We start from the raw sequence: 19775 nt of genomic DNA, 5'->3' as shown, positions 1-19775 counted from the left end.
GGAAAGTTTTAGTCGTATCTTACTTCCTCCTCTTAGTGTGTTTTGGGTGGGTGTGTATGTGGGATTGGCCACAGGTGGGGTCCATGGATTGGGCTGTTTCAATTAATTCACGCCACCTGATTGGACAAGATGGTGTTACATACTTCATATATCCCAGATCTCTGCAGCTCTCTCTCTCCACCTCTGCCACTCCCAACCAACCCAGCATTCTGTTTTGGACTCTGTAAGAAAGCCCAGTGATTCGTGTGTGTGTGTAGATGGATCTGTTAAGTGTGTAAATAAGTATTTATATAATTCACTGTGCGTATAATTCATTGAGCGCCAGGTGAGGAGCCCTTTGATGTTCTTCATTGTTCTCCTGTTTCAGATTAGGAGTTCAGGTTGTGCATTGTGACTGTTTGCTTTGGTAAGTTGGGGTTTTTGCAGCCTTGTGTTCGTTGTTTTGGACTTTTTGTTGCGCTGGTTTTGTTGGGAATGTGTGTGTGGGAGCACATCGTGTTGTGCCTCTGTTCCCGTCGACCAGGGCGTTTCACATTTAAAGGTGTCTTATTCCTGATTTTACAAAAAAACAAAAACAAACTTGAGTCCAACTTTTCCATTACACTTTAGTGAAATCACACAAATATACAAACTCAGCAGAAGGCAATGGCAATGGTATAAAAACTGACACAAGCTATTACATGAAGAAGATTCATTGTCATCATTACATTTTAACTCAGCAAAAATTCAAAATAAAAACAAAGGCAATGGCAAATGGTATCAAAAATGGGCCCTGACTACATCCTTAAAAGCGCTGCATCAAGGCGATGTGTGTTTTCTGCATTTGCAGTGAAAAGTAAAGTTGTTCCAGGCATAGTGAGTGAAACGCGGCACTGTGGAGCGGCAGGCGTTGGATCGTGAGCCTTTGTTAGCGGATTGGGAGGATTTGAGCCCAGGACGTCATTACAATCATGTGGGTTTGGCAGCTTCTCAGAGCTGTCTTCATAAAGTGAAGGGGATGCTGAAAGAACCTGAAGGATGTCATTTTAGTTCACGGGCTTCATTAAATATTCACCGACCTGATCACAGCGAACTCGCTTACAAATCATTGTGAGGCCTCACAATCCAACACTTGAAGCTCCTCAAGCGCCGCCTGAATGAACAATCCCATTCTGAACTAAGATATAAGATCCAGTGTGAGCGCTGCTTCTCAGCCTGCGGCTCGAGGACCCAACTGTTGGGAAACAACTTGGCAAGAACCAGGAGTTTTGCAGGGTTGTGGATTTCATTCAGAAAATGTGCTTACTGAAGATTTAACGTGATGGATCCTGATCCTGCAGCAGCTGAGAAGCATACGCTCAGAATAATAACAATTATAATCGCAGTAATAATAATCATATTATGGTACAATAAAGATATCCGATTCCCCGTTCAAGCTCAGTGGGGAGTCCAGTGATTCGCTGTTTCCATGATACAATGAAGCAGGCTGCTTGCCAATCAACCAATCATCTGTCAGGGGTCAGCAGGGGTGGGAGGGGCAATCAACTCCGATTGATTTCCAAAGAGAGATCAATGCCTACTTTGAAACAGAGGCTCCCACTGATTAGAAACGTTACTTGACCACGTCTCACTTCCTTCACAGAGGAACAATGTACTTTGTTTAGTTTCACCAATGGCCGATTTCTACTTGTAGGAAAAACATGTTGAAACAAGAAATGTAAAAGCTTTAGTTTGAGTAACATGATCTGCTTCAAAAGTTCCCAGTGATGATAAACAAGGTTCTCACAATTGTGTGAGAACTATTACTTGTAGGAGGGAAATCTTCATGGAATCAAAAAATCCAAATAGAGATTTACAGGATCACATCAAAAGGATTTTTTTTTTTCCATTTCATTCATATGGGTTACAGCTACACTTTCCTATTGGCATAAAGGAGAATTTCCTCTGTAATTTCTCACTGGAAATCAATGGACGGTTGACTGATCACCAGTGTCATCGAGTCTAAATGAGTGTTGAATGACTGTGAATGTTTCCAAAGAAACGCCAAAGTAATGTGCGACTCTCTGACCGTAAACTGATGATGTACAAGTCTCCTATGTAAACAAAGAACTGCTGCTACCATTGATTTTCATTGGGAAATTCCCTAAATTATGTCAGATCGCAAAGTTCCATTTTAAACCAATGTGGTCGCTAAAGTCCCGAACCCTCAACTTTAGTTTATCTGTAGTGGGGGAGTATTTTAGCCATTTCCCATTGATTTTGTCAGGGAAATTCCTTTATTCCTGCCATTTCTGGTCCTGCTCCCACCTCTGATTACAGACTCCTGGAAAACATTGTCTAGTGAAAGTCTAAGAATTTGCACAATTCGAACGACTCCTCTGACAGTTTGCAGTGACAGTGATGTGAGTCAAATCCATGGACCTGCCTGTGACTCCTCTTACTGGACCAATCAATGGACCTGAACAAGGTCAGGATGGGAAGTGACCAAGCAGAACCTCGACTCAACTCTTCCATCCTTTCCCTTTTCCAACAAGCATCAGAGTTACAGCTGCACTCACAATTGCTCTGTAGATGTGTTTAACGACACCATAGGACATTTGTACTCGAAATGTTTCTTTTAAAGTTACACTTTGGTACCACAGGAATCTCGGAGGATAACTTTTTAACAAATGCATACAGAGATTGACATCCCTGACACCTTTTCAGTTTTGAACGTTGCTTGGTCATTTCCCAGTTTGATTATACATACAGAACGTTGTATGACATGAATTGTGTGTTGAATGAGTGCAGTTAGTGTCTAATGTTGAACTCTTCTCTCTCTTTAACGCTGTACAAGCTATTAACATTGTGTACATCCTCCCACAATAAATATAACTTGTAAAAAATAAATTAATGAGAAAAAAAAATTATCAATAAATATTTCACCGCTGCAGAATGTTCAAAACTTTGAGCTGTGTGAGTGGACAGATGGAAAGACACTGCAGCCAAACAAACATAACAAGTATTGTATTATCATTTCTTCTGTTTGTTTCGTTTTCGGTTTCAGGAATTAGACCCGGCCCTTTGACAGGGCTCTTCAGTCTCCGTTACCTCCCCCCAGCTGTGTATGTGTCTCTGGAGGATGGATATAATATTTAATATGTGTGTGTGTATGAACATGCCCGCTCTCTCTCTCTCTCTCTCTCACACACACACACAAACACACACAGCCTGTTACCACAGTGGAAAAACATCCAAACATCAAAACTTAAGGTTTCCATTTTCTCCTTTCAGTTTTCTGCTCTGTTAGTCCTGATCCTAGATGGGCGGATTCTTGGTGGATTTCAGATGAAACCCAACAGCTGAAAATACGCAGAGTGCTGCCACTAATGGCTGAAAGACAAACTACAAAAATAGCAAACATTAGGATGCTGGTTTAAACCTTTTGATTCTAATGTCTCACAGGCAGAGTGTGGATCACAGCAGGTTTATCAGGCTTTCACCTTATGTCTCTGTTCAGAGGATGATTCATACTGTTGTTAGTCTGAGCAGATATTACAGCGAGTCCTCTAAATTAAACAAGGACAAAACGGGTTGTTGCTGTTCACCACATGTAAGAAGCAGATGGTGGCCACAGTTAAACTAAACCAACCCCGTATGAGACAGTGAACAGTGGTTTGTGGTATTGAAGACACCCTTTCAGTGACCCTGACAGCTTTGTGGTTCAATAAATGTTTCTTCCTGTGCACTAAGAAACAAATGATGTGCTGTGTGTCTGTGGGAGGTAAAATTAGATCATTTTTAGGATCACAACAACGAATAAAAACATCCTTTCCTCAGCAGAGGAGTGGGAGGTCTCAGACTGTCTCCAGTTCTCTGTGCAGCCCTTTGATTTATCACCACATGAAACCACATTACACATCTACTGAGGACAGCACCCAACCACCCATTCGGGGGTTATGAGAGTCACTACCGTTACATACTAAAGACTCTCCCCTATTAGACTCTATTCAGGTCAGGACAGAAACCAAAGCCTTTTTCACATATAAACTCAGGACAAAATCTGGAGAATTAGGCCGAAACAGTGACTGCAGCTGCACTGTCACACACAGGAGATGGCCTGAGCTTTGATTTCAGTGAGGCGTGGTGCCTGGCCAGAGTGTGCAGGGGCACCACATCATAGGAAAAGTACAAATGCAGCATTTCTTAACAGCATATCAGAGCTGTGGCAGAAAGCTCATTAACGCGAGCATTCGCTCACTTTAAAGCTCCTTCACCATTCGAGGCAACGTTCTCTGTCCACACAATCACATTAGTCGGACTTTGTCCTGTGAGCTCTGCAGTAATGTACAGTAATGTACAGGTCATTTGAAGTGGACATTTGTCACATGCACCTCCTCATGGGTAACGTCCAGACAAGTTCAGGACTCAGAACAGCTCAACATTCCTCAGACAGAAAAAGCTACTCGGATGAAAAGTGAAACAAGAAAGAAATCAGGACGTGATGACTCCACCTACCGATAATGAATATTACCAGTTTTCTTCATGAGGACAATGTTCAGTACCTGATAGGTTTCAGTGCTCGTGACAATGCATTTTTTTTTTTTTTGACAAAGAAGACTTAAGGTTTGACAATCAGTTGTCCCTGTGATTAAACACTTCATGCACTGCTGCTGAGCATCACTCCAGGCGAGAAGTGAGAGAAAATCCTGCACAGTCTCTGATTTTAAAGCATGTGCAAGTCCCGTAGTCAGCAAGAGGCATAAGACATTTTTGAGGTGCGGGATAGCGATCTGCACGCCAAGCATCTTCAGAAGTGTGCAGGGTTTTCGCGGTTCATTGTCAAGCCAATATATCAAGTAGGATGTTAACCGAGTATAAAAATAGCCACAAAATAAGTAAAAGTTTGAAAGTTACAAGAAAGAAAAGTAAAGCCAGGGTGTCTTCAAGAAGACCTGCATTTTGATGACTGAACAAATATTTTAGCCTGAAGTCTCCTGACCTCCACCAGAAGCTTCAGTGAAATATAACTAGTAATTATTTGTCCAAGAAAATCTTGTAGCTTTCTTATTTCTGCCAACCTATATTATTTTCCCTTATACCCGGCTTGTTTCTATTTTTAAAAAAAACTTATTTCATGCAAATATTTGGTTTGTTTCTGATAATGTGGATCAGGACTAGGTCCTTCCCTCCCCTCCCTCATCCGTCCTGTCCTCCTCTCCACACTGGGAGCATTTTCTCTCCTTCTCTCAGAGACCTTTCCTTCCTCGGTCGGTGTGATGGATGGCGTTGCCTCCGTCGTTTTCTCCCTAATCAGTATTCTCCCTCTCTCCTCACTTTCACCCACTCCCAGTATTCCAAATGCGTCTCCTTACAAACCCTGTCCTCCTCTTCCTCGCAAAAAGAGCATCTGACTTCCTCTTTTCATCCTGAGACTCATGTTCTCTCACTAGAACACTTGTTTCTTCTCTTTGCATTTAAAGACCATCAGGTTTTGACACAACAGAACCTTCTTCTTCATCTTCTCCCCTCCCCTCCTCAGCATGCAGAAGCTGTTTCCTCCTCCTGCTCTGCATCATCATTTCCCCTCCTTTATGTTCTCCTCTTAGGATTTCCTCTCTTTCCCTTCCTTAACTTCAGCATGCTGAAAGCAGCTGCTCGCTTCCTATTAAATTCCAATCACATCCCACCAACAAAAAAGGTCAGCTCTGATCAAAACGGTGACAATGAGGACAAGTGGAATTTTACTTAAGTTGTCGCTTGGTTTGACTTTGTGTTCAAAGGGTGATTTCAGATTTTTCCTGTTTAAAAAATGGACACCAAAGATCAGATCGGAGATGTGTGAAGATACAGGTCAGAGAATTTAAACGGTGTGACTGTGAAGAAAAAGATTTTTAATTGAGCTGCAGATATGATCAGTGATTTAACGGTTGAATTTCCACTGCAGCAGCAGCAGCAAGACGATAACACACACACACACACACACACACACACACACACAGGTTGAATGAACAGTGGTATTGGTATGGTAGTGGCTTCCCTCCCTGTTCTATAATTAATCATATTAAAGGCAGTCTTTTATCAGGACCCTTCCTCCTCACCCTCCTCTTCCTCACTCAGGTCCTTTTGGCCCCAGATATTTAAACGACAGTGAAACAACAGCAAGAAAGAAAAAAGGTGCTTCGTAGCTTCATGGCATTGAAGAGAGCCAAGAGGGAGTCTGTGGTAGCTGTGGTAGAACATTTCCAGAGATCGACTTAAAGACGAGATGGTGTTTTTAACCAGTCGACTACAGATGGTTTTCTGTAGATCCTCACAAGGTCATGAAGAAAAATCAGCAATAATAGATTTGGAAATGGGTGTTTGTTAACAAAAAACACATTTGCATGTAAATTATTTGCACTTTCCACAGTTTGTTGTTTGATTGTTGATAAGCTGTGCTGTTATTGCGAAGACGGTGAAATAAAGAGTGATGGCCTTTTACTAACCTTGAAATTACAATATAATGCTCATGAGGCTTGGTGACACTGTGGTCCATGAACAATCAGGTATGGGAATTTGTTTTGCCAATTATCATCATTAACCTGAACAAATACAAATCTGGAATGGCTGTTTGTGCATGCACGGTTTGCCACTTGCTGTACAGATTACAAGTGTTTTAAATGGTACTGGGAGAAAATCAATCCGCACAGAATTGAAACTCCCAGATAATCAATCACAGTCGACCGGTTTGTCCCCACGGAGAGGACAGAGTCAAACTGGCTGTGGAACTAACTGAAGAAATGTAAAAACTTATGGGAACTGCTCCGCTGAGGAGAAACTGGTTGCACACAAATAACATGGACCTGTGGACAATATCTATGATCCAACTGCAAAGTGAAAATGTTCTACCACAGAAAAAAGAGATGTATTGTGGGTGAGGGGTGCAGCTTTGCCATGTTCAAAAAAAAATTTCCTCCATTCAACATTTATGTAACCATCAGTCATCCAGAGAAGAAGAGCATTCCACACTGGGCTTAGTCTCTGAGTTACAGCATTCTGTCCGAGTGCTTCTTCAACCGTCAGCAGGGCCGGCACACATCTGCGATGAAGGAAAGGGTGTAAAAAGTGGGACTCAGCTGGCAGTGTGAGAGCGCCCATATTGGTCTTAAGGATGTACAAGCCAAAGCTACACATGCAACAAGTTAAGCCCTCCAAACATCACCCAAACCTCCAGGCCAGGATGGTCTGATCCACTGCTCCATCTCTGGCTCTCTTTCCTTCTCCAGACTCCAATTTAGCATAACGTTCAGCTTTATACAAGTACAGCTCCTTAAAATCCATAGTGACAAATCCACAAAGTTCTTATTACATGTTAACATCTCAATATTTCTTTTTTCCTTTCTTTTTGTAATCTTTTAACTTTATATTTCATTATTATTATTATTATTATTGTTCTTTTTTTTGTAGTTGTTTACAATTATGGCCACAAGTCTTAAGAATTCTTGAGTCTGGTCCGGTCTAAAACTCCATTCTGGGTTGTTTTCGAGCCGGGTTTGGTCCAAATCCGGTCCAGGTCTGAAAGGATCTGGTCCGGTCTTTACATGGCACTGGGCTTGTAGCTCTGCACAGTATTTCCCCCTGGGCACGGTCAGCATGGCGCTGTAAAGCATGGCTGTAAGTAGGTGTATGTGCAAGGTTCGACAATAAAGTGATCTGCACCAGCCAGCATCAAAGATTTCTGACTGGTGCTGAATCCAGAACCCCTCTTCCAGGTTGTTCTGGTCCTGAAAAATGCAGATGAGTTCTTATCTAGAAGTCCTTTGCTTCCAAAAAAACCTGCTTATGTACAGACCTTGCCTGTGTGCCTGTGCTGGAATGTATTCAAAACATAATTCTGTATTAGTTTCTAATAATTTCTACCCAATTATTCGCAGTTCTGGTGAAATCCACAGTCTTGATTGGTCAGGCAGTAGATTACTTAAGAGTTTTCCTGGCCAAGAGGATGGCCAGAGGCCAGCAATACTGACCAATGACAGCGGGGTAACGGGGGAAAGAATGAAAGTTTGGTAAAGACAGAGAAGGAGATGAAAAGAAGGATCAGGCAAAAGTAAGAGGTAAACACTGAGGAGGTGAGTATGGAAGGACAGGAGAAGGAGAGGACGGGTTCATGGACACAGGTACTGGTCGGTCGCTAGGCATCGGGCTCAGTGTGCTGTGGTACAGAGTGATTGTCCAGAGAAAAATCATTGAGTGGTTATTTAAAACAGCAACTTAGAAACTTCTAGATCCTGACGAGGCGCAGCTGAACAGACCAAGGTCAAGTCAAATTGGCTCGGCTCTTAGAGTCCTTATTTACCTCCCGTTATTTTCCACCTGGTTTTCACATCTTTTGAGACTAAGCAGCAATTTCAAGATCAAGACGTCAGTTTATTTCTATATCTTCTGCTTCGTTAAAGCTTGAAAGGAAAAAAAACAAAAAAAAAAAACAACTTGCAAATCCTTTGCAGTTCAAAGTTGGGTCAGATATTCCAAATGAGGACTTGACCTTAATGCTTTCTTCATTTGAGCTTGATCTGATATTTTTACAGTGAACCCGGATTGTTCCAGACAAGGCTAAGGATTTCAAGGTGAGGACAAAGAGTCCAGGGTAACGACATCATTACGAGGCCTCAACTTCTGTGGTGAGCCTTGACTTCACTTATGATATTTAGCCTAGATTCCTCCAGACTATGATGAGGCCTTTAAGGTAAAGTCTAGCATGTTTTGATTTTGCAGTTACTTTCTGATCATTAACTGAGTTTCATGATCCTTCAGATCAGTCCAAGCATTTTAAGGTCCACTTTAAAGTCTGTAAGTGATGAAAACTTGGCTTGACCTTTCGCTCTTCAACCTAGCGATTAGACAGTTTGGCGTTATTCCACCATCATGCCACATCTCTCTGATCCGCACTTAGAGCTGCAGTGAATAGAAATCCAAATCCAAACTGACAGATGCATTGAAGATTAGTTTTTTGCCCCAGAGTGACTCCATTTCACATCGAAGTCAAATCGTAAGAGTATCCCAATTGGTTTGGAAACTAATTACCTGCCCCAAAACCCACCAAAGGAGGTAGTTGGGGACCCAGCCATCCAGTTAGTCAGTCCCCAAATCAATCAATCGACCGACGAATAAATTACTAATGCATTGATTGCTAAAGAGTCATAGCTGTAGCAGTCAGTTCGGTCCAACATGGAGCAGTTCAGTTGACTGTTAAAACAGTTCAAAACAAAATACCCTCTCCCCAGTTCCTCCTCCCCAACCACCCCATCAGTCTATCAGTCCAAACATCCTTCCCCTCCTCTCAGCTGCTCCCAGACATCAGATTGATGGCTTGCTCCAGTTTGTGCCTCAGTTTGTGTTTACGACAGTACCCATCCCGGTCCAATGCTGTCAGGATCTGTAGACATAGAGAAAAGGCATAGAAAATGATACAGGTGCCACAGAAAATAAGGGTGTCATTGAATCCTCCAGACACCCTCAAATAAACACACCAAAACCTGAGCTTCAATCCCATATTCATAATTTATTGCAATGCAGTAACTTAGGGAAGTGTGTACTTTTCAATAAATCTATGTATGTGCATCCCCAGCTGGGCAGTGATGGTCCCAAGCTCAGTAAAAACTGGGGAGGGTTGCGTCAGGAAGGGCATCCGGTACAAACTGTGTCAAATCAACATGCAGACAATGATCCGCTGTGGTGACACTGAACTCACGAGATAAACCCAAAAAACGAAAAAGCAAAACAAGTGCTGTATGGTTCCTTCTCACATGGTGGATTTTAAATAGACAGAGTTCTAATGTTTTGGCTTAGTATAAGGAAGTTTAAGTACGACTCCACTACCCACATTGACCTCAATAATAAAACACAAATTTATCACCTTTCTGACAGTTACAACCTAAAGACTAAGAAAAGTAGAATTCATGGCAGAGCTGCTGTATTAGATTGCATTAAATTGCACAGGTGGTCATAATATTATAATGATCAGTGTATATCCAAAGGCAGCGGAAGCAACTCTGACTGTCTGGACTGAAAGTGCACTGACTGGACATTCACTAGACAAGTAAAGTGGATGCTTTTTAATGAACTGTAAATCTTTGAAGTTTATTTTAACATACTTGATATTAGCAGTAATGTTTTACAGTGTGATTGTAGAGCATATTTCCGAGTATGCATAAGTTTGCATGTCCAATTGTAGCATTATGAGAGGCATGTGGCTGTGTGTAGTGTGTGTATGCATCCATCTGAGGAAAAGCAAAACCATTAGCCTAAATGGCCTTTACCCATCTGGAAACCCAAGACACAATCTCTAGTTAAAAGGTGAAACTCACTCACCTCTTCCTTGTACTTGTTGATGTAAAAGTACAGCTCATTGAGAGCACTAAGTGTGTTGAACTCGTTGCCATGGAGACGGGACTGCTCCACCAGGTAAGCGTCCATGTCCTGATCGCTGATGCTCGGCATTTTTGCAATATCCCTGTAGTACCTGTGGAACACAAACACACAGGTGAGTATAACTATATCAAAAAGCATCCGCCCAGCTCGGATAGTTGTTTAACACACACACAAATATCACTTTGTTTTATTTTATATATTAACTTGTTAGCATGTTAGCACTCTTTCCTCCCAGGTCGCACAATTTTACATATACAGGGGCATCTCATTGAAGTAATCCTTCAGTAATTCAAAAAGTGAAACTTGTGTATTATATAAATTCATTACACACAGAGTGATATATTCCAAGCATTTATTTCTTTTTTTATAATTACTGCATCAGTGCATGGAGGTGATCAACCTGTGGCACTGTTGAGGTGTTATGGAAGCCCAGGGTTGCTTTGATAGTGGCTTTCTGCTCATCTACAGTGTTGGGCCCGGTGTCTCATCTTCCTCTTGACAATACCCCACAGATTTGTTATGTCTGATTCCAAAATGGATCAAATGTTCTATTAATTCTACAAACAATACCCCATAGTGACAACATGAAGGATGTTAGTTTAAAATCTTTGCAAATGTATTAAAAATTAAAAAAAAATCGCATGTACATAAGTATTTATGGCCTTTGCTATGACACTTAATATTGAGCTCTGGTGCCTCCTGCTTCCACTGATCATCCTTAAGATGTTCCTACAACTTATTTGCAGTCCACCTGTGGGAAATTCAGTTGATTGGACATGATTTGCAAAAGCATACACCTGTCTATATAAGGTCCCATAGTTGACAGCAAATCAGAACAAACCAAGCCATGAAGTGTAAGGAATAATCTTTAGAAAACCATCTCTGCAGGACTCCACCAATCAGGTCTGTATGGTACAGTGGCCATACAGGAACTATTCCTCAGTAAAAGGCCCATTAGAGCCCACCTGAAGGAGTCTCAGACCATGAGAAACAAAATGATCTGGTCTGATGAAACAAAGACTGAACTCTTTGGCCTGAATGCAAAACTTCATGTCTGGAGGAAACCAGGCACCGCTCACCACCTGGCCAACACCATCCCTACAGTGAAGCATGGTGGTGGCAGCATCAGGCTGCGGGGATGTTTTTCAGCAGCAGGAACAGGGAGACTAGTCAGGATGGAGGGAAAGATGAATGCAGTAATGTACAGAAACATCCTGGATAAAAACCTGTTCCAGAGCATCTGGACCTCAGACTGGGGCGACGGTTTTTATATATAAATTTGCAGAGATCTCAAACTCCATTCATGTTGTTATTATGGGGTATTGTTTTAGAATTATGAGGAAAATAATGAATTTAATTCATTTAAAAAAAAGGCCATAACATAATAAAATGTGGAAAAAGTTAAGCGCTGGGAAAAGTTTCTGGATGAACTGAACCTTTTACCTGCCACTCATAGTTTTTTTATATATTAACTTTTTAGCACTAGCTACCTCTCCACCCAACTCTTGTAGTTGGGGATGTCTTTAGCGTAGAGCAGCTTGTTGGAGGGAGAGTCTTTGCCCAGTCGATGTTCAGATGTCGAGCAGGAGTCCATGAAGGTCTGAGCGACGACTGACAGGCAGGCGTCAGTAATGCTGCTCTTATGGATGTCGAACACAAACTGAGGATTCTTTATGACGTTCACCCAGAACCTAAGAGGAAGGCTGCACACACAGAGGAACCATCTGTTAACTATTGTCTTTCTTTTTCAAGTCAAATATTTAGTCTTTCCATTTTCTCTCACCAGTTGCTCTTCCAGGTGTGTCGGACATCCGGGTCGCTGATCTGTCGTTTGTCAGCCTGCTCGTCCAAGAAGTCAAACATATATTTGATGGCTAATGGGAGAGCAGAGCCGCGGTGGGCCGTGCTGAACACGGTCTCAAACAGGTCGTCCACAAACTTCTGCAGCGTGCCCTGATGTGGGATAGACAAAACATCACTTTAAATATGTAAACGGATTTTTTTAATATTTAAACAGACAAATTACAACTTTAATCTCAGAAATTTTATATTTTTATAATGTGGCCATTGATTTGTCACAGTTCATATTTGGAAGAAAAAAACACAACCAGTGCAATAAAAACAAGTGTTGATTTTTCTTACATAGTTGTGATGCTTGGGTTCAATTTCAATATTATTTTCACATAATTACTGAACACAAGGGTCTGACCACAGCCCTTTTTTAGTTTTGCTCCCTGACTGCATGATAAAAACATTCATAAAGTCTTTATAACATTATTTGTTCTGAGCACGACATCAGATGTAGTTTGTCGGTCATGTGGTACCTTAGTTGCTAGCAGCCTGGTCAGGTAGATTTCAGAAACCATCTTGCTGCCTCTGTCTCCTTCTCTCTGGTCACTGTGCTCATGATTCTTCACCAGGTGCCACAGTTTAGTTCCTAAACACACAAAAAGTAACACACTTTTTTGGGGTTGGGGGGTTGGAATCTAGACTTGGCCCAAATACTTTGTACATCATAAACCAGTTACAGTTGATTCAGAACTCTGCTGTCCAAGCCCTGACAGGAACCAACAAGACAAAACACATTACACTACTTTTGAAGTTCTTACACTGGCTGTCTGTCAGCTTCAGTATTGATTTTAAAATTATTTTCCTTGTTTTTTAAAAGCAAACTTTGGTCTCTCTGGTCTTGCATGAGCTGACATGACTGTTTCCAGTGAACCAGTCTGTGCTTTCAGATCCTCTGACTCAAGTGTTTGAGTTTTTCCAAAATGCAGGAAAAAACTTTTGGTTAGGCATCTTTTAGTGTTCGTTGGAACAGACTGAGGATCTCAGAGCAGGAAGTGTGGATGATTTTAAAAGCAAACCAATTCGAATATTTTAAGAGTTTTAATTGGTGTTATCTACAGAATATTTTTTATCTAAATTTAATGTGTTTTATTGTGCTGTTATTTTGTATTGATTATAATTTTTTAAATTTATTTTCATTTTTAATGTTTTACTTGTGTGCATTGGTGTCATTGTCCTATAGTCTCATCTTCATCTTTCAATCACCTGTAAAGCACTTTAAATTGTATTCATCTGTACAAAAGGTGCTATATAAATAAAGTTTTGATTGGGCTTCTTCAGTTCAGACTGGAGGAACATTCCAGGCATTGAAAGTCTGAGCAGTTGTTCACAAATTTCCCCTTTACATTCTAGACAAAACAGCCTAGAACATAGAACCATCATTGACGTCTTGTCCATCAGATACAGCTCTGTTGTGCCATTCAAATGAAAGATTTCCTCATTTTATCTAAACGTTATTTAACCAGGTAGAATTCCATCACGGTTAACAACCTCTTTTCTAGTTGGTAACTCATCTGGAAAATCCTTCTATTAGCTTGCATCACACCAGTGCACCTCTGCTACTGCTGCAGTACCTGTCTCTTGGTCCGGCGTGATCATCGGAGCTCTGGATCTCAGGCTGTCAGGACTGCTGGACGTTCGGAGTAACGACTCTGTGGACAGAGACAAGTTATTGTCTGTGCTCAGGGACGAGAGATAATGTTTGTGAATGTGTGTGCTTTACCGTATCTGCTCAGTGATCGCGTGAAGGTGAAGGAGTTGGCGATGTTGTAGGCAGAAACCTGCTTCTGGACCAGCGCCACCAGAGATCCGTCAGTCACCTGAGGACACATCAGTCAATCAGCCAATATCTCCATCAATCATCGGACTAATTATCCATTCAGTTAGTGAACCCAGTCGATTCTTATCTCGTCCACAATCTGGACACGTGCCACTGCAGGATCTCTCTCAGAATCCTGCTAATCTCTTAATTTACCAGTAAAAATGTTCTGCTTTTAAGCCTTTAATCTACGTCTGGACCTGGAAACATAGTGGCTGTGCAGCTCCAGCACGCTTAACACATTCCAGCTTTCAGTTGACACCGCAAAAGGATCAATCAGGCTAAATTTAATGTCAGACCTCTTGTTGTGTTGGTGCAGCGCCATCAGTTCCCAAATTATATCAAAGTCTGCAGGTTTATTCACTTAATGTTTGCACCATTTGTTCAAATTGTCAAACTGGGCATGATGGAAGAAAATAGTATGACTTGTTCTCTTATTGGCTTATCTTTCAATTATGTTCTTACACTGTTCCTTTTGTGCTTTTGTTTTTGCATAATTTTATTTTTAGACAAAATAGAATATGCATATGTTTCAGAGAAGAGTTTGGACAAAAACATTAAAAAACAATGTAGGTTATCTTTAATTTATAGGTAGATAAACACAGCAAAACACATCAGCTGAGTTCCTGAGGAAAAAGATTGAAGAGCAGCTAAAAACTGACAAAACCTACTACTTATTTTCAAAATTAAAAAAACTTTCAAAGTACTTTTGTGAAATGGAAAGATTCCTCATCTAACACCAAGTCTTACTCCTAAAACAACATGTTGTCTGTGGCTCTTTCTGGTCTTTGGGTTGTTAATTTGGGATCTGAGGAAACTTTCTGCTTTGTCTTATCTTCAGATATTCTGCTTCACACTGAAAGGAGAAACTACTGTGTGTGTGTTTGTACCTGGTAGTGTGCCAGCGTGTTCAGTCGCTTCCAGTCGCTCTCGATCTTTGTGGTCACATCTTCGTCCTGCAGGATGATCCTGGTCAGTCGACCCTGACGCCACTCTGACAACACAAACAGTCTCACTCCTCAGTTAAAGGAACATATACAATTCATATGTTTGCCATCATAGAAACAGAATTTATGGGTCTGTGCAGTTCAGTTTGTGAGATTCAACCTTAATCTTGTACTAATTTCAGAATAAATTAATTTTGAGACTGTCAGTGAAAACACAAAATGACGAGACATTTACCGAGGTCCATGTCATCAGCCTGAGGTCTCTGTGAAAAAGGGATTCCTTTGTAAACGGCATCCAGCAGTTTGTCTTTGACCTGAGTCACTGTGTCACAGTTTAACACCTTCACCGGCACCTCTGTCCCTGCCTCACCTTCCGGAGGGATACACATCAGCGTCTGAGAGAGAGACGGAGACAGAGAGTGGAGTCATCTGTCTGCACCAAACTTCATTAAGGGTGTTTGTTCGCAACAGTGAAGAAAAACATCATCATCGACCGTCTGTTAAATTGGATATTTTTATCCAACGCCCACACAGAGAGAAGCAAACCATCTTCACACAAACATGAATTTTTATTACAAAGAGATTTAAACATGACACACAGATTTGTCAATATAAACAATGATAATAAAATTAAAAATCAGCAGCAGACAGAGGTCCTTTCTTATCCACACTCCTCCCAGTGTAATCTGTTTGTCACCCCCGATGTTTCCCTACATTAAAAGGGGCGACTGTGGTGCAGGAAGCGGCCGTCCACCAATCTCGCAGTTGTTGGTGCGATTCCCGGGTCCTCTGGTCGCATGTCAAAGTGTCCTTGAGCAAGACACTGAACCACAACTTAGTAGCTCCTGGCGATTTTTGGCCGGCTGCATAGCAGCTCCCTCAGCGGTGGGTGAATGAGAAGCAGTGTAAAGCACTTTGAGTGTCAGTAGGTAGAAACGCACTGTATAAGTGCAGAGCATTTAAATGGTGTTTCTGAAGGAGAGACCTGCTGCTCTCGGTCGACCACATGCAGAGTAAAGATGATATGTGTTTTAATACGACGCATGCAGTGACGCATTAACGGATCTCAGATACGAACTTGCCCAGTGCAGCGGTGTCACTCCTGACAGGACTGATGGAGAGATGAAAATCAGATCGATGTCTTTAGTAGCTGAAACCCTCGTCCCCTAGTAGACAGAATATTGACGTTGAGCCCACCTTTCTTTATGAAGCTGGACAAAGCCTGCGACAAGCTGTCCCAGGTTCTGTTTACACAGCTGACAGAATCCTGACATTTAACTTGATCGCCATGGTGATGTGTTAATATGCTTATCTTCCTGTTCAGCTTTTATAATATGTTAATGGTCACAGATTTTGCCTTCTGTGAGACAGGGAGACACAGACTGACTGCTAACTGCTTTGTGTACAGAGCGTATACCCACAATCTTCCTGTTTCTTTCTGTTCCTCTGATACATGTGCAGAACATGCAACTCTACATGCTTACTGTTGATGAGCTCTTTGAGGTTGGCTGTGTGTCACAGCCATGAGGAGCAATAAGAATGTCTGTAGATGCAGTTTGCAAGGCACAAGGCAAGAAGTGCTAACTGTGCTAACGCTAAGCTAACTGCATCCAGCCTGGTTTCTTGTTAAGAACCTTGGAAACACGATTGTACTGTTCTGAAATATCTCATTCAAGTCTCAGTTGTGCAGACTCCAGCTTACAGACCACCACATGTTTCTTGCAGCTGCCATTATGAACCTGCAGCTGAATAATGCAAATGTTTTTGTGAAGATGGATTTAGGGAACAACGTTTGGGTGAATTAAAAGTCACAGATATGTTTAAGATATTCTCAGTATTTCCAAACATTAGTCATAACTGTTATAATAGCAACATTTTGTATCAGAGTCAAGAGGGAAAATGAAATAAAAGGAACAAAAAAGAAGAAGGTGACAAAGAGGAAGGAGAAATGAGACAAAGAGACATGGTCACAAAAAATGCTGTTTTGGATTCATTCTGTGTCTTCAGTAAACTGTGGTTTACTTAATGTCTCTGAACTGACTCCCATATGTTTGATTAAACACAGCACACACAAACATAACCATAAGATCAGGGTTGATGTAAGAATCAGAAAACACGCCACTGGCTGTGTGGAGAGGTCCTTAGAGCATCTGTGAGCACAATCATTGTTGGACACAGCGCACAACTTACTCAGGGTTAGTAAGACTATGAATTATGCTGTAAATTCAGTTTGCCCTGTCTCCCAGGTTCACAGACATAACAAGTCATCGAAACCCCACAACACCTGCCAGACAGACAGCGAGCTGGCACAGACATGTCAGTTTTACCACCTCCAGTGGGAGGTTACTTTTAACACAGGCAGCTAAACATGGCAGGAGAAGTCATATCCTGTGTGTGTGTGTGTGTGTGTGTGTGTGTGTGTGAGTTACCAGCTGTTTATAGTCGATCTGCTGTCTGATGAGTTTGTCTTCACTCAGAGAGTAGCGAGCTTCTCCGGTGATGGCGTCAATCGGTCCTTTTTCCATCTGCTGCTTTATGGCACAGTACAGCATAAAAAGAGGCTCACCAGCACACTCCTGAGAGACAGACAGAGGGACAGACAGACAGGCCTCTGTGTCACATCTCAATCCTCCATTACCACAGATTAATCCTGTAAAGTCCTCAGCAGCCGAGGGATTTCACCAATCCCCTTCTTTTCTCATGAATAAATTAACTGCGGCTCAGATCTGACTGGTCACAGCTATACCAGAGAGGAAGAGCTTAACAAGGTCAATTAAGGAAAGGAGGGAGGAAGGAAAAGAGGGAAGACATGAAGGAAAGGTTTAGACGGATTACCTTTAGAAATCGATGCAGCAGGAAGGTGAACCAGTTTGTCAGCATCTTCTCAGCTACAGACTCAGTCCTGAACACACACACAGAGGTCAAAGGTCAGCTCGACTGCACATCCAGGCTGACGCGCAATCCAATATCTTTCATTCTCAAAGGTCTTAAAGAAATAGAGGTGAAGGACATAATCAGGTCCTTCAATTAAGCAAATGTTCCTTGCAACAATTTTCTAAATACTCCATCACAATCCTACTTAGTAGAACAGGTAATATTAGCAAACTGTGGCTAAAGCTCATGTTTAAACATTAAAGGTGGCGCTGTGACCTCCTCAGCAGTAGTTTGGGATGGTTTCTGTTCTCCAGGTTTTTCTCAATCAGGTCAGCCAGCAGCTGTTTTAACACCACAGTAGCATATTCCATCCGACCCTGAAGACACAAAGATCAAGTCACTATTTTAACAGTTATCAGCGGGTTATCGTTTATGAACAGACAACAAATGAAAACAAAAACCAATCTGTGAGATTAATAACCACCTATCACCTACACGAAACAGATTTACACCTACTGAAAATTAAAGAATACCATTTAATAAAAATACCAAACAGCCCCTTCTAATCAAGCCTATTATCAATTACCAAATATTACCAGTTTAGTAGTAATGGTAGCTATTACAAAAATCGTTATCATTAAATGCTTAATAAGAATAGTAGTAGAGGGTAATTTCGTGCAGGTCTTAATAGCATGGTTTGAAATTCTTAAGCGGATTTTTGTTAGTAAGTAACTGGAACATCAAAAAACCGAACTAGTTGTTAACACATTTAGCTATTACCACATATTAACACCTGCTTTTGTTATTTGCTTATTAAAACTGCTTACTATTACCGTTTAATAACAGCTATTAAATACATAATAACCAGTTATTAACTGTTGCAAACTTTTTAGACATCTATTGACTGGCATTACCAGCTATATTATTAAATTATTAACACATTTAAATGTATTAGTTATTTAATTTACGTTTGAATTTCAAATAGAAAATAAATCACAGGTATAAATGATCTATTAATATGTTATTAACAGCTACTAAACATCTATTATTACATACTGTATCTTTAATAACTAAGTATCTAACAGATATTAAATCGTGCTCTTCATTTTTTGACAAGTTATTAACAGATAGACACCTTCAAGAGACTCCTACAGATAAATACATTTAAAAAAATCAACAAAATCATGAACTTACAGAATATGTCACACTAGAGACACATTAATGTCATGTCACATTAACATCATTAATGACACCAACCAGCCTGAAAAACCATTCTGTAAATAATCATGTACCTGCAGAGCAGCCATCAGCAGTGAGGCCACGTTCCCTCTGTCTCTCATGGAAAACGACCTCTGAGCCTCTAGAGTGTGGATGAAGGTCAGCAGGAACATCTTGTTGTTGAGCAGCTGACTAAAGAGACGCAGAGCTTTCTCCACGTTCGCTGGAGACTGAAACATACACAGTTCACGTTCAGTAGCTGAAACTGAGGTCTGAGATTCATGAGGTTTGAGATAAATGTATAAACCTTATGTTTTCCAGCTGTTTTTTTGGTTTGCATTAGGCAGTGATTGAGGTAATTACCTTAAAATTTACATGCAATTATATGCGTTATAATCATGTCACATGTATATAAGGCAAAATTAAAGACATTTTGCAACTTAATTATAAGTGTTTTTATTGTTTCCTAAATCCAAAACATTCAGCTGCTTATGATATTGTGATTATTGTCATTTAGATTTGCAGATCAGGCTCAGATCATTTTAAATTAACAGAGCAACTGCTTGAAAAAAGCTTGGGCTGCGGCTCACAATGCAACTCACAGAGTCCAAGAACTTCTGCAACAGTGTGGCTTTAAATATAAACAGAAGTAAAAACTGAACTAATCAAACACTTACAGTGTGGATAAAGTTAAGAAT

The 19775-nt window shown here is 41.0% G+C and overlaps 1 protein-coding gene across 1 annotated transcript in view; it reads right to left on the bottom strand.

Annotated features, from left to right (window-relative positions):
* Positions 1 to 7183: 7183 nt before the first annotated feature.
* Positions 7184 to 19775, bottom strand: part of plxna3 (plexin A3) — a 95490-nt gene continuing 82898 nt past the window's right edge. Inside the window, exons 26-38 of the mRNA XM_067526187.1 lie at positions 19152 to 19307; positions 18136 to 18236; positions 17821 to 17887; positions 17415 to 17561; positions 15221 to 15380; positions 14929 to 15032; positions 13943 to 14039; positions 13794 to 13871; positions 12696 to 12808; positions 12155 to 12324; positions 11862 to 12074; positions 10312 to 10462; positions 7184 to 9376 (exon numbers count right to left, since the gene is read on the bottom strand). Of these exons, the coding sequence (XP_067382288.1) occupies positions 9281 to 9376; positions 10312 to 10462; positions 11862 to 12074; positions 12155 to 12324; positions 12696 to 12808; positions 13794 to 13871; positions 13943 to 14039; positions 14929 to 15032; positions 15221 to 15380; positions 17415 to 17561; positions 17821 to 17887; positions 18136 to 18236; positions 19152 to 19307 (1653 nt within the window). The 3' untranslated portion in view covers positions 7184 to 9280. The remainder of the gene's footprint in view (positions 9377 to 10311; positions 10463 to 11861; positions 12075 to 12154; positions 12325 to 12695; positions 12809 to 13793; positions 13872 to 13942; positions 14040 to 14928; positions 15033 to 15220; positions 15381 to 17414; positions 17562 to 17820; positions 17888 to 18135; positions 18237 to 19151; positions 19308 to 19775) is intronic.

Source organism: Channa argus, chromosome 13, assembly GCF_033026475.1.
Source record: "Channa argus isolate prfri chromosome 13, Channa argus male v1.0, whole genome shotgun sequence".
In the NCBI taxonomy this organism is placed as follows: Eukaryota; Metazoa; Chordata; class Actinopteri; order Anabantiformes; family Channidae; genus Channa; species Channa argus.
Note: the sequence above shows the minus strand (reverse complement) of the source record. Positions and strands in the feature narration are given on the sequence as shown.